Source organism: Euprymna scolopes, chromosome 29 (genome assembly GCF_053919585.1).
Source record: "Euprymna scolopes isolate OS-2025 chromosome 29, ASM5391958v1, whole genome shotgun sequence".
Lineage (NCBI taxonomy): Eukaryota > Metazoa > Mollusca > Cephalopoda > Sepiida > Sepiolidae > Euprymna > Euprymna scolopes.
The window spans coordinates 86,076,325-86,095,255 of NC_136510.1; the positions used below are offsets into that span (position 1 = coordinate 86,076,325).

The 18,931-nt window shown below is 32.2% G+C and overlaps 1 protein-coding gene and 1 pseudogene across 5 annotated transcripts in view; both read left to right on the forward strand.

Moving 5' to 3' along the window:
- LOC145252768 (protein rolling stone-like) overlaps window positions 1-18,931 on the forward strand; it is an 88,938-nt gene that overhangs the window by 56,853 nt on the left and 13,154 nt on the right. For all 5 annotated transcript variants that reach the window (XM_080112677.1, XM_080112676.1, XM_080112679.1 and 2 more), the window contains exons 2-3: window positions 4,100-4,249; window positions 16,573-16,783. In XM_080112677.1, the coding sequence (XP_079968803.1) occupies window positions 4,166-4,249; window positions 16,573-16,783 (295 nt within the window). In that variant the 5' untranslated portion in view covers window positions 4,100-4,165. The remainder of the gene's footprint in view (window positions 1-4,099; window positions 4,250-16,572; window positions 16,784-18,931) is intronic.
- LOC145252935 (5S ribosomal RNA) lies at window positions 7,074-7,190 on the forward strand (annotated as a pseudogene).

The window sequence follows — 18,931 nt, forward strand, 5'->3', positions numbered from 1 at the left end:
AAAGCTTCTTTTCTTTTTCTTTTTTCTTTTTTTTTTGGGGGGGGGTCTGTTTTTTTTTTTTTTTTTTTGCACTATCCAGAAAAATATCAGCTTTATCAAAGTATTTGTTGATTTCGTGGAATTTCCACAGGTACTGCTAGTTTTAAAGATTTAAGTATGAATTAGTCTGATCGAGTTATCTTATTTAAATCTGGCTTTCTAACATTTTTTTACGGATGAGTCATCGCTCATTAAGTTTAAAAGCTATTCGAGTTAATGAGATGGATAGATTGTAAGCCAAATGGTGCAGAATATTATGAAAAAATTGAAAGTAATGCTTGGGTTGAATAAAATTTGACTGCTTATGAGAACAATTTGTGACAATTGTTGACTTTGGATGTGAAAATGATTATGTTATAGTGCAGAGGGAAGCAATCCTCTGCTAACATGTTCGACAGCCGGGATGTTCTAGAACATTCTATAAATTTTCAAAATGGTAGTCCTTTACAAAGTATTTTTTCTGAAAGAAATAAAAAAAAACTTTTAAATGTCAAGTCTATATAAATAAAACAGTAGATATATGTATCTGTGTGTGCCTGTGTAAAAATATTTAATTGATAAACTCTTAAACTACTGGTCACATAACACTAAAATTAACAGGAAATGGTGACCATACACCAACGGTATTTTATGACGAGTAAAATCTTTGTTTGGATTGATGAATAACGCGTACGGACATATGTCGGCAAGTTGAAATTCAAAATGTTTATTACAACTTGCCGACATATTTATATTACTTTTGCGCGTTCACAAAGTCATTCATAGCTTGAAGTGATTTGATTTAACATTTTTCTTGTCTATCTGTCGATAGCTCAAACGGTAGGGAATGCTGATGGAGCGCTAAATGTTTTGGTTTCCATTCTAGGTGATATATATATATATATATATATATATATATATATATATATATATATATATATATATATATATATATATATATATATATATTCAATAGAGAATTGACTCCGTAATACTGAATACAGAATTTGCATGAATTAAAATATATTTAAGCATAGCTTAAGACCGACCACCCCGCCAAACTCCTGTTAGTAAAAAATAAAATACTTGTTTGTTTTTTTACTAAAACGTTGAATTATGTTTCGAAATTTTTCAGAGGAGGATTAATAATTTGGCTTTCCTTTTTTTTTTCTTCTTTTTTTTCGGACTTCTATTCTCATCTTGGGTTTTATTCTCACAGCGTTTCGGTCGATGTAGCCTCCGTCTCTCTTGTCAAACTCGGGAATCTGTATGGAATTTCGAATTAAATTTTCGAATTTTACTCCACAGGAGAAACTTGTTACAGAACTATCAACAATGATCAGGTAGAAGTCCTGAGTAATATTTATTATATCCTTAGTTAGTATCGCCTGTACTGAGGATTGAACCTCCAGCATTCAGAAGATTTTTGCTTAGAATTGATTATCACTTAGCACTATTTATCCATTGATTTATGGAAATTTATAGGGCAAGTTATGAAAAAAGCTACACGGGGTTTCCACGTTCTATTTCCGTAGGGAATCACACGTTAAAATGCATGGAATTTTTGTTATTGGGTGTTAATAAACAAGTGTTGTTATATACAAGCTAGCTAACCAAATTAATTCATTGTTATTACCTCCCACGAATTAATGGCAGGGTTTCTCTTAAACAAAGGATCGGCTGATTTTTACTTCTTTTCTTTTGCTCTTTTTATATAGTGGTGATACACCTTTTTTCTATATGTGTTGAATTAAAATAGGTGACCTTATTTTAATACGTGTGTGCTTGAAGTACTTTTTATATTTCCATTTTAATTGGTTTAGTTCAGTTTACTTGATAACTTTTTCTATTTTATTTTTCTTATGTATACAGTTTTTTGCTATTTCACTTCTATAGTTTAGTAGGTTTATATATATATGCTCTGTTGTAAGACTACGGGAGCTAAAATACAAATTATTTATTTAAAAACCATACATTAAAGTTTCTAGAAATCACTATGGTTTCATAGATATGGACTTACTATTGCAAAAGACTTGTAGAACCAATCTTAAATCATCAGCATATTACGGAACGAAGACAGTGAAAAAAACATATTTTAGATGCATTTGAAGAGCTCAACCTTGTCAATGAAAGCATTGTACATATCTAAGCGCGCCTGATGATATTTTTGGAGGTGGGGGTATACAACGCTTCCATTCTGGGTTAGAGTAGATCAAAAACACAAATGCCAACGTTCATAAGCACAATAATACGTTGAAATATGTTGAGAAATAAAAACAGTGATATAAACATCTAACAAAAAATAAAAAATGATTCTAAAAAAAATGATTAAAAAAACAAAACTTTTAGTTAGTTTGATCGTTACTTGAGTGGAATTTGATTTTTTTTAATGCCTTTGGTTTTTTTATGTAGTTAAATGAAGGCGAAAATTACATAACTATATAATTTCTTTCTTTGACTTAACATTTATTTACATGTTTATTGGTTCATCTATCATATAAACAGCAGTTGTATGTGTGTATGTTTAGCTAAAACTAAAACTACAAAACAAGCATTCACAAAATGTGTATTTTCTTGATCGGCGTTGCTCCAGATGAATAATATTTTAAAAAAATAAAATAAGATAATAATTATTCGTTGACACTAAACTGGTGCAAATTTCGTCAGGGATAGGGTGCGGCTGTTTCCCAGCTGTTAGCTAAAGGGAAGTAACTGATATTTAATGACGTTAATTCCCTTATGCCGACTCATTCATTGAGTTGTTTGTATGTATGTGTAAATATCTCCAGAAAGATAGGGATGGGCTGACAATAGATAAAAGATAGAAAGCAGGGGAGTCAGAAATGGTGGTTTAGTAAAAAAAATATGTAACACATTTGCCCAGGGAAACGCCTAGTAGTCTTGCTAGTCAAAAGCGAAATGAAAAAGAAAATAAATAAAAGAAGAGGAAACAAATTTCGTCGGAGGTTACATCCGTACTTACAGTAGTAAGCAACAAAAAAAACTAAAAATTCTATATTGAAGTAGTTAGCTCCAAGAATCTGATCAAAGAAAAAAGTAAGAAAGGGGGCATTTCTTTTAAAATCAGACAACAAATTAATCCACTGGATCAATTTGTTTTTGTCACTACTAAGAAAATCAGACAAGCTAGTCGATAAACTTCGGCAGCCATTTGAATGATGCTTCAATAACAATAATAAAAAAAAAGAGAGAAAGTGCACAGGCACAAGCAATTAAAAATTAAATTTAAGACAAAGTTGCGCGTTTATTGAGATAGCAATCCTCAGTAACTGCAGCAAATACGATTCCCATTATATATATATATATATATATATATATATATATATATATACACACACACATACATACATGCGTAAATATATGTATGTATATATATATATGTATATATATGTATGTATATATTTATGTATATATGTATATATTTATGTATATATATGTGTGTATATATATATATGTATATATATTATATATATATATAAATTACATTTCAAGATCCAAATATTTATTTTTCATGCAAATCAGCTCCTCCAGCATGTTGAAATTTCGGTACATTTTATTTTTTACAGATTCGTTTCGTTATTCAGAAACAAACGATTATTATTTTGTCAATACCGTCTTTTTTCTTGCATATCGTCTTCAGAAAATTATAAATCTTTTAGATAGAAAAAATGCATGACAATATAATGCTGCAAGGAGAGAAATGTTCATAGAAGACCCAACATCGTGTGTTTCTTTCGGCAGCCATCTTTGTACAATAAATCATATAGCGGAGTAGAAAATCCAATATGGTTCGAAATTTGAAATAGACTTAGCAGTCACATAGTCCAATAATAACATTGATACTTATTTTCTTCTGTTTTATTTATTTATTTATTTATTTATTTTATTTTATTTTTATTTATTTTTATTTTTTTTTTGCTCGTGAGAACACATGTAAAACTGATGAGCAATTAATGAAATTTTAATTGTCGGTCTTATACAAAAGTAACACTAAAATTGCTATTCATCAGATTGTTAAAACAAGGATCTTCATAATATTTGTATTTTTCTTTCTTTACAGGCACTTAATCAATGAAGACAGTTTATGGACCGGATACACCTTGTTTGTTGTGAATGAGTAAAAATCATGAGTATACCCATAAAGGAAGAGTTTAAACTGCGCAACTTCTTTTTAAACTATGAAATACCACACCATTTCTACACGTCAACAGTTAGTATGGCTTCTTTCTATTTTTATAGAATCACTCCCGTTTTTTAAACAGGGCATTTATTTTGTTATTTTTCAATTATTTTATTTATTTACTAGCACGGCTACTCGGCGTTGCCTGGAGCAAAACTGTAACATATTTTATTAAAATTTCTATCTCTCTGTCTCTTTCTATTCGTCTCTCTATCCGTATCTCTATCTTTCTTTCTCCTCCTCCTCCTCCTCCGTTTTCTGTCCCTCTCTCCACACTCTTACTCTTCCTCCCAGCCCATTTCTCTTCAGACATGCACATACAAAAAACAACTATCCGATATAAGTTCTTCAAGAAATGAGCTGGCATAAAAAAGTAACCCTTTAAAAAAGAATCAGCTACTTCCTTTTAGTAAATAAAGTGACTGAATAAGATGACTGAGAAATATAACCTGCCCACCCCCCTCCTAACGAAACCATTTTTTTAATTTTAGGTATTATTCATCTGGGGCAACGTCGATCTAGAAAATACTAACTTTGTGGCTGTTCGTTTTGTAGATTTTTAGTTTTAGCTGGACACATATATACAAACACACACACACACGCACACATATACACACACACGTACAAACTACTGCGATTTATATAAAAGATTATTTTTCCGTCTTTTTTTTATTGGGGGTATGCTGAGGATTAGTGATAGGGCTCCAGTGCTTCCGAGTAACGCTAGGTAGGTGCAGCTATTATTCTATATTTATTTAGTTGTATATTGCAAATATTGTATAATATAAGATATAAAAGGCTATATCTCTGTCTGTCTGTCTGTCTGTCTGTCTGTCTGTCTGTCTGTCTCGTTGTCTGTCTCTATATTTTCAAACTCTATCTCCCCCGAAACTAAAAGTCGCAGAGCGGCACTAGGGGTCTCAAATGATTGGATTTTTTACGGACCATTGTTTTATGGGTCTTTAGCCGGTCAAAATTTTTAAAAAGTCGTTATGCATTTTGTATGTTCATCTTAGTTTATTTTTAATTTTTACTTTTTGATCAGTTCATATGCGAATCACGTTGGTACAGTGGTAACGTCACCAGCTTTGAAATCTATTGTTTCGATTCTAACTGATAGCACCCAAAATACTTTCTTACTTTTGAAATCACGACTCAATAAAACGGCTATATGTCTCTCTGTCTGGCTGGCTGACTGGTTGTCTGTCTATCGGTTTGTCAGGTGGTAATCTTCATTACTACTGCAACATATAATTCAAGTTTGAATTGCCGGTCTTGATTGGTTTGATTTTCACATAATTGTTAACCAATATTGGAAAACATTTATAAAGCTGATTGATATAATAATATTTTACTATACCTGTCCTCGAGTGGCTTTCGGTATTAATAAGTAGCAGTTCCTTAGTATGAAAGAGAAAGGAATGGGAACGACACGGTTAATTTATGGCGTCATGCACACTTCTGAAGTTGAAAAAAAAAAAAAAAAAAGCTGACTTTTCATATGTTTACTGACGATGCTGATTTGTTTTTCGTTTTTTTTTTGTTTTTTTTCTAAACAGCTGTTTCCGGTGCGATAAGTATTGGTAGCACCTTCATTATCATCTTGAGTAAAAAAAAAATGTTAAGTGGGACAAGTCTTTTTATGACGGTAAAGCATGAAAGGAAAATGTAGTTATTTTATTCGTGAAAAAAAATAATAAGTGAATGCGTATCTATAATAACAAAAGAGACGTGATTTTGTCTGCTTCTAAATTAATTAGTCATCATTTATCAAGGCCAAAAGCCACTCGTTAAAGTTAATAGGGATTGTCAGTTGGATGACTAACAATACTTTGATAGGATCAGAAAACGATGGGTGGAATGGGCAGAGTTTTATTACATAAGAGGATCGGGTTAGTTATGTTTCTGGGATCGCGTTATGTTTGAAAACAAGTTGTTCAAACTAGTCATAATATATTTATTATTATATCTAATAAAATAGAAACGATTATTCCCGTCTATAAAAAGCATAACTTTATAGCATTGTGAACACAGATGCCAAATATAGATTAAATATGGTCACACTAGCTGACTATAGCTGGTGCATGTTTTCCGGATGGTTTTCATTCGCTTTTCTTCACTAACGCAACTTTCTCTTTTTTGTTCCGACAAAATTCACTTTACCAAACCGATATCAGTTAGAGGTGATAGCAAGATACTTCCTCCCTCATTATTATGTTCTCCTCCTTAACCAGTTTACACCGTAACCAAATATTCCATAGGGTCCAGTTATTACACGCGTCCTTTATTATTTAGTTTTATCATTGCGTTTTATTAACAGTCAACTAATGAAGCACTTCGTACGTAAATAATGCTTAGCCTATTAACAAGTATCGACCAAGTTGATTGGCTGTTCGCATACGTTCGCAAGAATTTCAGAATATCGGATTCGTTTATTTTCGAATAGTTAACCAATATGACTGCCTCGTTTATAATAAACCGAAGAAGTCATGAATCCATCTCTTAGCTATGTTTTTTCTCGCCTTCTTTCACTCTGTTGATTCAAGCACGCTCTCATATTTCTTAATATTGTTTTTAGAAAGGTCACTCTATTTTTCAATGTAGACATATAATGTCCACACCACAAACACGTAAGTAAATTAGACTGTATAATAATAAGCCTCACTACTAATATTAGAATAATAATAAAAATAAATGTTTATATATATATATATATATATATATATATATATATATATATATATATATATATATATATATATATATATATATATATATATATATATATATATATATATATATATATATATATATATATATATATATATAAACATTTATTTTTATTATTATTCTAATATACGGCATAATCACGTTGACACACCGGTTCTCGTCAGATCACCGAAGTTAAGCAACGTTGAGCCTGGCTAATACCAGATGGGTGACCATTTGGGAATTCTAGGCGCTGTATGTGCTCTCCGCTTATCTCGGCATTGTTTCCAGTCGTCTTGTACCTCAACTTGCCACTGGTATGCAACAATGTTAACTCAGGAGAGGCGTGGTTAGAGGTTGCGCAAGTCTTGCCACACAAATTTCACGCGCAGGCACCCTTACAGTGGGTATCCATAGTCTGTCAAGACTGATGGAAGCCTTCATATATATATATATATATATATATATATATACATACATGTATGTATGTATATATTATTTTATTATACAAACATTATTGGTTACATATGTGCATACATATTTCAGTGGAGTCCCAATTTAGGGAGAACACTTTATCAGACCAAAAAAGAATCGAATATGTTCTGATGAAATGAATTAGGACTTCACTGAAACATGTATGCACATATGTAATCAATAATGTTTGTATAATAAACAGACTATATACTAGCTCTGTTCTGAATTTAGCACTTTTTAATAATAATGCGAGTTTCATTGGATTTACATCTAGGAAACCAATCGATACAACTGATATATATATATATATATATATATATATATATATATATATATATATATATATATATATCATTCACATACAGTATTGTTTCGCTGTTTCACAGCTCATCAGTGCGGCTACTTCAAGCCAGGATCGAAACCCAATCGCTCAAACGACAGTCGGAGCTTCTAACCGTTGGGCTATACGGCTGCTGCTATGCGGGCAGTGAATTACCAATGTTTTGACATAGTCCAAATACCTAAGCTCAATTTGTTTATACAAAGAGCATTCATTGCTTCATATGCTAATGGTAATTTGTATATCACTTCCCAAATGCTCAGCCTAAGATAGGGAGCATTATATATATATATATATATATATATATATATATATATATATATATATATATATAAAGCTGAATGTGTGTGGGGGGGGTGTCACGAATAGGCTCCTATATGGTTGACTATTTTAAAAAACTGATTACATATAATGATAGATATATCGAGACACAGGAATGCGTATGTTTGATCTAGCAGAACGGTGGTTCATTAAAATTGTGGGGTCTGCGTACGCGCCTGGTCCACAAAGTATGGAAATAAAAAATTAAAAAAAACGTTTACAAGTGTTTTTGATATAGATGTACATAATAATACTTTGATAAGTATGTTTTAACTTAAATAGGGATGGCCTCCATAGAATGGAAATAGGCACAAACTTTAATAAAGACTTTTCATATCTATCTGCATAAGTATACTTTGATAATTATGCTTCAGTTTGAAAAAAATATGATATAATAAAATTATGGGGTGTTCGTTCGCACCTGACCTCCATAGAATGGAAATATGTCACAAAGTTTAACAAGGTTTTTTTTAATATAGATCCACAGAATATTGTGATAAGTGTTTCAGTGTGAACAGGTATGGTATAATAAATTATGGGGTTTATCTATTTTATTTTTACTTTCATCATATTTTGCTTTGGTTTTGATACCCCCAAATTGAACCCAAATTTACAACCCTTCCTTTTCATAACCTATCATACTTTCATAAATCAGAGTCCATTTTCTGTAGGCTATTTTTGAACCCAGTCAACGACGGGTACTTTTGCTAGTATATATATATATATATATATATATATATATATATATATATATATATATATATATATATATATATATATATATATTAATGAGTTACAAATTACAAGAACTACTCGAGAATAAGGGTTAGTGAGATTGTCGGTTGGCTTATGTACAATATTATGAGAGGATTAACAATGAAAAATCCAATGAAAAATTTAGTTATTTAAGAGCACAACTCGACAAGTATTTGCTAACATAGAGTCAGGAAGAGTCCATATGGTGACGCAATAGGGTAGCTAAAAGACTCTCTTTTCCGGGGGAGGGGGTTATTGCCCCAAAAGTTACATTTGTCTGACTTTATGCTATATAGCTGAGTCTAGGGGTGAGCCTTAAACTAAAATTAGGAGATTGGATAACCAACGCAGAGAATGATTCACTAAGCCTCAAAATGACAAAATTGAGATATGTGGGAAACTAGAAAATTGAAGGGTTTTCCTACAATGAAATAAGCGTTGACGGAAGTGTGTATTAGGGCTCGGGGAGAGGGAGTGGCATTGTCACGAGACAGTCACTCACGGAGGGAACAATCATTGTTTTTTAAATTTAAATTCATGAGTTTAAGAAAGCTAATACAAATCAGATTTTTTTAATTATGATAACGAACAAACATTTTGTTTTGTATTATTTGGATTGTTTAAATTAACATTCATAAATGTTAATTTAAACACGTGCAGATTTCTTTAGTAAAGAAAAAGCAATCATATTTTTCGGATCTTAATCGGACCTTTATCGGGTTCTTTATCTTGTTTTTGTTTTTCAATTAGAATGCAAGTAATTTCCCGATATAAATATGTAAATAATAAATGTAAATAATAAATTCCTCATAGTTAGATTCCTAGGTTAGAGTTAGGCACCGCCAAAACTGGGGGGGGGAGGGGGCAGGTCAGTACTTTTTGACGGACCGTCTTTTTAAAAATCTACCAAAAATCAGGTAATTATCCGATCAATACGAAATTTTCAGCGATTATTAGGAGAAGAATGAACTTTATAACAGTGTACTTATTTTTCATAAACGATATTTATATATATACATTTTTTTTTTTGCTTACAAAATCCCCCCTTGTTTTGAAGTGGGAACAAATATGCTTAAAATAATTATCTGAAACTGAACAAAACATATTGTGTTGTTGTAAGGAACAGAATTATAGATTAAAAAAAAAAAACTTGTTTGCATACCTTATTTTGACGTCTGAATATCAGAACTTCGATTGTGTTTAATTAGCCCGCTTTTGAGTTTTGAAGTGTGAAATTCGGTGAATATGTTAAGTAAAATAATTAATTTAAGTTAAGCAAAACAAAAAAAAATTTAATATTTATACGAAAAAAGCCATTTTAAAATTTTTGATAAATAAATTAACAATTTTTTTTTAGCGAGCCGAATAATGCATGACCATTATTAAACAGGGCATGCTTTGAATAATCGATACAAAAAAAAATTCGATAAATATTGTGCCCTTTGTGTTAAAAATAGTAGAAAGAGTTTTACATTATTCTGTTTTCTACATGATAAAATTCAGGGTTTTATCTTTCTGGAAAAAAAAAAGTTACTCAGAAATAATGGATTTTAATAAATGTAATTTAGTTTTAAAAAACAACAACTTGATTTTGCGGCCATTTTTGGCGGTGCCTAGTTAGAGTAGTCCAAACCGGAACTAAAAACCGAGTAGTCGCGCAGTTTATGTTTATTTGTTTTTTTTATTTTCAAGTGTAAAGTAAGCAATTTCACGATATCGTAGCGAAAAAAATGTGTAGTTGAAAGCACTAATAAGTGAAGCTCATAATTAGATTCCTCGGTTGGAGTCGTCAAAACCGGAAGTAAAAATCGAGTAGTCTCGTAGTGTGTGCGTCTTACGGTTTAAAAAAATGTAAAACATAACAATCTAATGTTAATCGGACGTTGAGCGCGTTCATTATTTTTTGTTGTTTGTTTTTGTTTTTTAAGTGAAACGCAAGTAATTTCACGATATCGTTGCGTTGTAATAATAAATTGTAACCCAGGAAGTGTTTGTTTATTTAATAATAACTTTTTAGTGGGAAGCAGTAATAAATAAAGTTCATAGACAGATTCCTCGGTTAGAGTTGTCAAAGCTGGAAGTAAAATCCGAGTAGTCCCGCAGTGTGCGTTTTATGGTAAATAAAAAAAAAGCAAAAAGGAAAAAAGATAATGTGAATCGGACTGTGATATTTTTTATTTTTATTTTGTTTTTTTTATGGGGTAAAAGCGAAAGGAAGAGAAAAAAAAAGAAAAAATGGCCTAAATAACTCTTTACGATTCCAAACCGGTGTTTATTCGTACTGTTCCTTGTGGACGCATTTTCAGCGGTGTTAAGTGGGAGCAGGAGTAGGAGGAATGTATTAGAGACAAAAGACTTTGCAACTTCCATTGCTTCTAACCGATTTTGGCAGTGAACTCTCACCGGGAAAAATATAGGACTGTACGGTTATCGAGGAAGTGTAAGGATAATAGGCCTATAGCACACCTCATATCCTGTGCTGCAGTTTGTACACATTACATTTGCATGTAATGTATTGATTTTTAATCCTATTATGTTCAAACTCACACGGGAAAAAATGAGTTCATTTTATTTATATAGAGAAGAGAAGATAGAAGAAAGAAGATAGAAGATAGAATAGATAGATAGAAGAAGAAGAAGAAGAAGAAGAAGAAGATAGAATAGAAGAAGATAGATATGAAAAAGATAGAAGATAGATAGATAGAATAGAAGAAGAAGAGAAGAAGAAAGAATAGATAGAAGAAGATAGAATAGATAGAAGAAGATAGAATAGATAGAAGAAGATAGAATAGAAGATAGAAGATGGAATAGAAGAAGATAGAATAGAAGATAGATAGAAGATAGATAGAAAAAGATAGAATAGAAAAAAAAAAGAAGAAATAGAGAAGAGAAGAATAAATAGATAGAAGAAGATAGATAGAAGATAGATAGAGAAGAAGATTTATTTATTTTAATAAATCCGGGTCTGTTCTGTTTTTTTTTTTTGGTATATTTTTTAGATGAGGATTGATAATAATTATTTTTTTGTTGTTGTTGTTGTGATATTTATATTGTTTGGACTATTGTTCTCATCTTGGTTGTTTTTCTCACAACGTTTCGGTCGATGTAAACTCCGACCGTCTTCAGGCGCATTCTCACTTGATGTTATTGGTGAATGATGCAAAATGTTTGTGTTGTTGTCGTCGTTTTTGTTGTTGTTGTTGTTGTTGGTGGTGGTGGTGGTGGTGGTGGTGGTGGTGGTGGTGCTGCTGCTGCTGCTGCTGCTGCTGCTGTTTTCCCAACGCACATAATCGTTAGAAATTCAAAACGCAAATAGCGCCAAGTCTATTTCTTTTTTTTATTTATTTATTTATTTATTAATAAATCCGAGTCGGTTATGCTTCTTTTTTTATTTATTTATTTATTTATGATGTTTGTATATTTTGGAGATGAGGATGAATAATTAATTGTCATATTGGTTGTTTTTCTCACAAAGTTTCGATCAATGAAACCTCCGGCCGCCTTCAAGTGCATTCACACTTGATGTTATTGGTGAATGGTGAAAAATGCTTCTTTTTTTTTCTTTTTTTTTTTCAACGAACATAGCCGTTAGAAATTCAAAACACAAATAGTTCCAAGTTTATCAATCCTCATCTTAAAAGTATATAAACATCATATCAAACATTTGTTTGTCTAAAAATTAATTTTCGGTGAACATAGCGCCTTCATCAGGATTAGAATCAGTTTGTGCTTTTTTTTTTCTTTTTCTTTTTCTTTTTCTTTTTCTTTTACTTTCCTCGGAGCGTGCTGTCACCGGGAAAGTAAAATCTATGTAGTTTGCTTCAACGGTGATATTTTAAATTTTTTAAATCAGGAGAAAAGTGTGAATGTTCTCTCTCTCTCTCTCTCTCTCTCTCTCTCTCTCTCTCTCTCTCTCTCTCTCTCTCTCTCTCTCTGCGTTGTTATGCTAAAGGTTATATTTCTCATCATTGTGTCGGTCAGAGAGAATTGGGAGAGAAGGGAAGAGTAAATGTATACAATGATTTTTCATTAGAGCGGGGTTACAATAGTGAAAGTAAAGTACCAAGAAAGCCAAGTACGTCCAAGGATGGAATACTGTTGCCATATCTGGGCAGGAGCTGCTAAAAACAGCCTATCCTGCCTTGACAGAGTACAAAATAGACTTCGTGGCTTAGTGGGGGATGCCCTTTTCTCTACCCTGCAACCTCTCTCCCACAGAAGAGACGTTGCGAGCCTGTCCTTGTTTCATCGTTATTTCCATGGCAGATGCTCGTCTGAACTCCAATCTCTGGTCCCCCCTCGCCAATCTTTCACGAAAAACACCCGTCTAGCTGAATCCACTGTGAAAAATTTCCCCCACTCTATATCTTTGCCTAAATCAAAACGCGGATTCCATGAACAAAGCTTCTTTCTTAGAACTGCACGCCTGTGGAACTCTGTTCCGTCTGCCTGCTTCCCTCCGGACTACAACTTGGATGTCTGCAAGTCCAATGTTAACAAATTCCTAATGAACCGCCCCCTTAAGTAAACACTTCAGCAAATCTCCTCACTAACTTAATGTACTTGCAATAACCCTTATCCCTGAGTGGCTTCCGGGCCTTGATAAGTGGTGATCACTGTGTAAAAAAAAAAAAAAAAAAAAGTATCTGTCCGTGTGTGTCTGTGTGTGTACATTTTCCTACCAAACTACTTTGTCAATTTTCAGTCTATAGACTCAAGATTTGGCATAAGGGGTTTTGAGATTTGGGAAAATCTTTTTAATCAGTTTTCGACCAGAAATTGACTGTCAAGGGGTCAAAGTTCAATGATTTGATCTTGGAAAACTCTACCAAACTCCTCCGCCAATTTTGGGTCTAAACACTTTACATTTAAGATGTAGGTTACTTGGACATGAATCAAACTTTTTAATTTGATTTGAGCCCAAAATAATAAATGTTAAGGGGTCAATATTGGGGTCAAAGTTTTAAAACATTTTACCTCTGCGGTCTCTACCAAATTACTCAGCTAATTTTTTATTAGAACTAGGTAGTAAATTTAAAATTTTACATAAAGTGTATTCAGACATAGGGCAAGCTTTGTAATCGGTTTTTGGCCGAAAATTTGGCTGTCAAGGGGTAAAAGTTCAAAAGATTTTACCTTTGCGGTCTCTAGCAAACTATTCAGCTAATTTTGGGTCTCCACATTTGGAATTTTACATAAAGGGTATTCATACATGCAGCAAGCTTTTCAACCAGTTTTTGGGCGAAAAAAGACAATGTTGAAAGAATTGACCTTTGCAGAATCTACCAAACTCCTCCGTCAATCTTGGATCTAAACACTTAAAATTTTAGATGTAGGTTACCCGGACATCAGTCAAACAAAAACAAAACAAATGTTTACGATTTAATTTTATTTATGTCTTTTGTATATTCTGTCATTGACAGTTTAAAGAAGACAAAATTACTCACATCAGCTTGCCCAGTCATTGAAACAATATGAATAGAAGATTTTATAATTTTACGCAATATAACTTTCTTATTTTTAATTTTAGACTATATAAACAGATTTTTTTTATATATACAAATATTGTTTACGGGTGCTTTTGATTATACGGGGAAAGACGTACGGATTTAGCGTCCTAATTTTTTTTTTTTTTAATAATTATTTCGATTGTACTTTAATTGCAAATTGGAATCGTTTCCAAACAAAAAAAAAATGTTTTTCTAATGTTTTACAAAAACACTACTTGATCAATTTACATATTTACAAAAAACTACTTGATCAATTTACATACTTAAAAAAAAATAGTATATTTTAACGACTAGTATATTTTAACGACTAAACCAAAAATCTACTTTTGGGGGGGCTTATAAACGGCAATAATATAAAATAAGGAATCTTTTTTTTTTTTAAATAAAATTTTTTTAACATTTTAGAGTGGGGAATCAGTTTCCTATATAAATTTAACGTGAAATGAGCATACACTTCTTGGCCACGCAGCGGTAAACGAGACATGTAATCGTTAGTATTTTTTTTTAATTTTAGTGACAGGTAGGACAAAAAGAGGGAACGGAGTGGGGGAGTCATAAGTTCCAAAAATTTTTAAATAGGTAGAAGCGGGGGGGGGGTTATTTTATGATTTGCTTTGAAAAGGTCTCATCGTTAAATATTAATTAATTATTATTTTCCCATATTTTTAAATCTGTTACCATATACAAAAATAAACTAGGGTGGCCATGTACAATCCACATTTTCCCTTTGTATTTTTTTTTCTTTTCGTCTTTTTTCAATTTTTTTTCATTGGATTTATCCACTTACATTTAATTTTAATTGTTCATTTAATCTAAGGACAATGACGTAAACACCAATGTATTCCATATTGTTTTTACTGGTCGCCATGCTTGTTTTCGCACGGGTGCATTCAATTTTTGCGCGTTTACACATTAATTTTGTATAGCTATTTGAACTTTCATACATTAATTCTGTATACTCATAATTCCATAACTAGTTATAACATATACTGAGCCAACGCGTCACGGGTAGTCTAGTATATATATATATATATATATATATATATATATATATATACACTATATATATATATATATATATATATATATATATATATATATATATATAAATATATACACTAACGTAATGTACTTGCAATAACCCTTATCCCTGAGTGGCTTCCGGGCCTTGATAAGTGGTGATCACTGTGTATAAGTTATGAAAATATATATTGCCTTTTATATGTCATATATATTTTCATAACTTACTACCTAGCTCTACTTATGTATTTGAGCACTGTTGAAGTAAATACTGAAAATTTACACATAAAAGTATATCTTCTTATATTAATTTATGTGATTAAATGAAATAGTAATATATATATATATATATATAATATATATATATATATATATATAAAATATATATTATAAAACTCAAATGACCTTGTAACGATGTATGTAACCCACTTTCCGGTTTACGACATTCGGTTGCGCATGCGCGCATGACCTGGGCACTGAAATATTAACGTTATTATTTCGAAATTATTATTTAACATGGGAAGAATAGGATTTAAAATAACTTAAACGTAATACAGAAATGAACGATGTAAAAAAAAAAAAAGCAGACAGTATTAACAATTGTTTATTTGGATAATTTAAACGCAAAAAAAAGAACAATTGGGACGTTGAAATATTAACGTTATTATTTCGAAATTATTATTTAACATGGGAAGAGTGGGGTTTAAAATAACTTAAACGTAATACAGAAATGAACGATCTAAAAAAAAAATTTTTTTTTAAGCAGATATATCAAAATTTGAATTTAACTATAAGTATTATGGTATCTGTTCAGTGCACATTTACATATAAGTATGGCCAACCACTTATAATTTAGTAACTGTAATTTATTTTTCAAAAATAAATAAATTATAATTAATAAATTATAAATTATATAAATAAATAATCAATTATAATAAACAGAACGACTCATAGAAATCTATCTATATTCTTTTTTCATTTCAATATACTTTCATAGAAATGTTTCTATTATGTAAAAAAAAAACTATTTTTTTTACCTCACAAGTGTCACGCTCATACATGAATTCCATAGCTAATATAACATACTGACCCAACGGGTCACGGTAGTCTAGTATTGATATAAATTCGCTTTATATTTGTTTTTGTTGTTGCTTGTTTGTTTTGTTTGTTTTTTTGTAATTCATTTTTTTTTTTTTTTTTTTTTCACAAAACTCTTATTTCAGATTGAAAAACCAAAACATTTGTACTTGGTCTGGCGAATATTTTGGTTCCTGTTTCATTGTGGCGGGATCATTGCTATTTTTTCTACGCGCGCAGACGTAAGGCTGCTCACATTTGCGACAATCTGGGGATACCTGTTACTTTCACTGACCACACTTATTGATATCATCCTCATTATCTTCTTCGAATACGTATCGGCTTCATCCTATCAAGGTGAGGAAACGCATCTTTGTGAATGATTTTTTTAAAAATGGCAAATATACCCAACACTGCCACTGCACGGGTATAAAATACGTTGAAAGACTTTGTTTCGATTCATGTAGATCTTATTATTATTCTACTAGCAGATGAACCCAGCGTTGCCCGGTATTAAACTTAACGTTAAATCCCTTTTTAAAAAATCAAGTAAAAAAACGGAAAGAAACTGAAACATGTGCCTACGAGTATTATGTTTTTCTAAACACTTCTTGTAAGTAAAAACAATCTACTCGAGCTGAGACTGAAATCAAACCCTAAAGACAGTGAGTCAAGTACGATACCCGTTAGGCCAGCTTGATACGATCTTTAAAAAGTGTTTTCAAACCCACTCATAAGGAAGCTGTCATGTGAATGATTCGCGCAGTTGGCAAGTAGATAAAAATCCGATAACCCCCAAGTACCAATTTTCAATTTTGGCCCCTTAGCACGCCTTTTTTTTCCGGATGAAAACCAATTAAAAAGTTTTCCACATGTCTGAATATATCAAATTTATATCAAATTTCAAGTCTTTAGATCAAAATGTCGTTGAATATATAGGTTGAGAATTGTCCTCACACGCGCACGCACACACGCGCACCCACAGCTTTTCACTTTTATAGATATATAGATTACAGCAAATACACTGTTTGATTATTTGGTCATAACACAAGGCACGGCTTGAGTAAAGAGAATGATTGATGGAAGAGGGGTCAGATAAATGACTTCATCGGATAAGCAGAAGTTAATGTTATATATTAGGACTCTACGCTAGTAAGTAGAGATTATGTTAATTAGTATGAATTTCGGGTTAGGGTTACATAAGTATTTGTCAAAATAACCTGACAGTAAACTTATACATTAATTCTGTGGAGCTGCTTATACTTTCATACATTAATTCTGTATACTCATTATTCCATAGCTAGCTATAACATATACTGACACAACGAACTTTGCCAAGAACTTTGCAGCTAATTCTACCCTTTGCGACCAAGGCCGCTAACCCCCAATATTTCCTCCTGTATCAGAAAACACGCTATGTGATATACATATATCTGTACGTGATGTTGCCAAGCTAATTAAAAACCTTAATTCCAGTAAAGCAACCGGCCCTGACGATATTCCAATTATAGTATTCAAAAAACTTCAACCAGAACTAGCGCCCATCCTTACAAAACTGTTTAAACGCTGTCTTAAGGAGAATTGCTTCCCATCACCCTGGAAAATCTCATCAGTATGCCCTGTATTTAAGAATTCAGGTGATCGCTCATCTCCCTCTCAGTGCAGGCCAATAAGTCTTCTGTGCGTCATGAGTAAGTTGCTGGAATCTGTGTTAAATAGAGAAGTAATCAACCATCTCAGCAAAAATAACCTTCTTAGTGACACGCAATATGGTTTCCATTATGCTAGATTTACAGAAGATGTGCTTACAGTTATATCTCATAGGATTAGCGAATCTCTCGATGGAGGCTACCTTTCTAGAGCAATTGCTGGCAGAGTATGGCATAAAGGTTTACTTCACAAAATCTCCAGCTACGGTATAGCTGAAAATGTCTTTTCAATTATTAAATCATTTCTCTCTGATAGATTCATAAGAGTAGATACATACATGATGATTGCAACGTCTTGTCAGACGAGTGCCACTCCCTCAGACATTTAAAATCCATGAGCCCAAATGTCTGAGCGAGTATCTATACAAATATGATGTTACAGAGTCTTAGCTTTGTACGACAGCTAAGTCTCTCTCTCGGTTTAAAATGTTGAGATCCAGCAACAAGCAAGAGCAAGATAGCCAGCAACAAATTAAACTGCAGACCAGCTTAATGCGGGTACTGGTCTTCCGCTTTATGGTTTTTTAAATTAGAGATTTGCTTCTCCTAGAAAGGCTGCCTTCACCATGGCTTACGGGAGCCCTCTCTACCCCAATACACATATACACACACACACACACACACACACACAAATATACACAGTGCTAGTTGGCCGTTGACACAGAAAAAGAGTTCATTCGCCCTTTGGAAGGTCTTGTTTTTAATCCTTCAGGGAGACTAGCCACCCTCCTCACCAAACAAGTCTGGTGGGGGAACCAGTTTAGTCGCCGGGGACCCGACCATGAGGCAGGTAGTA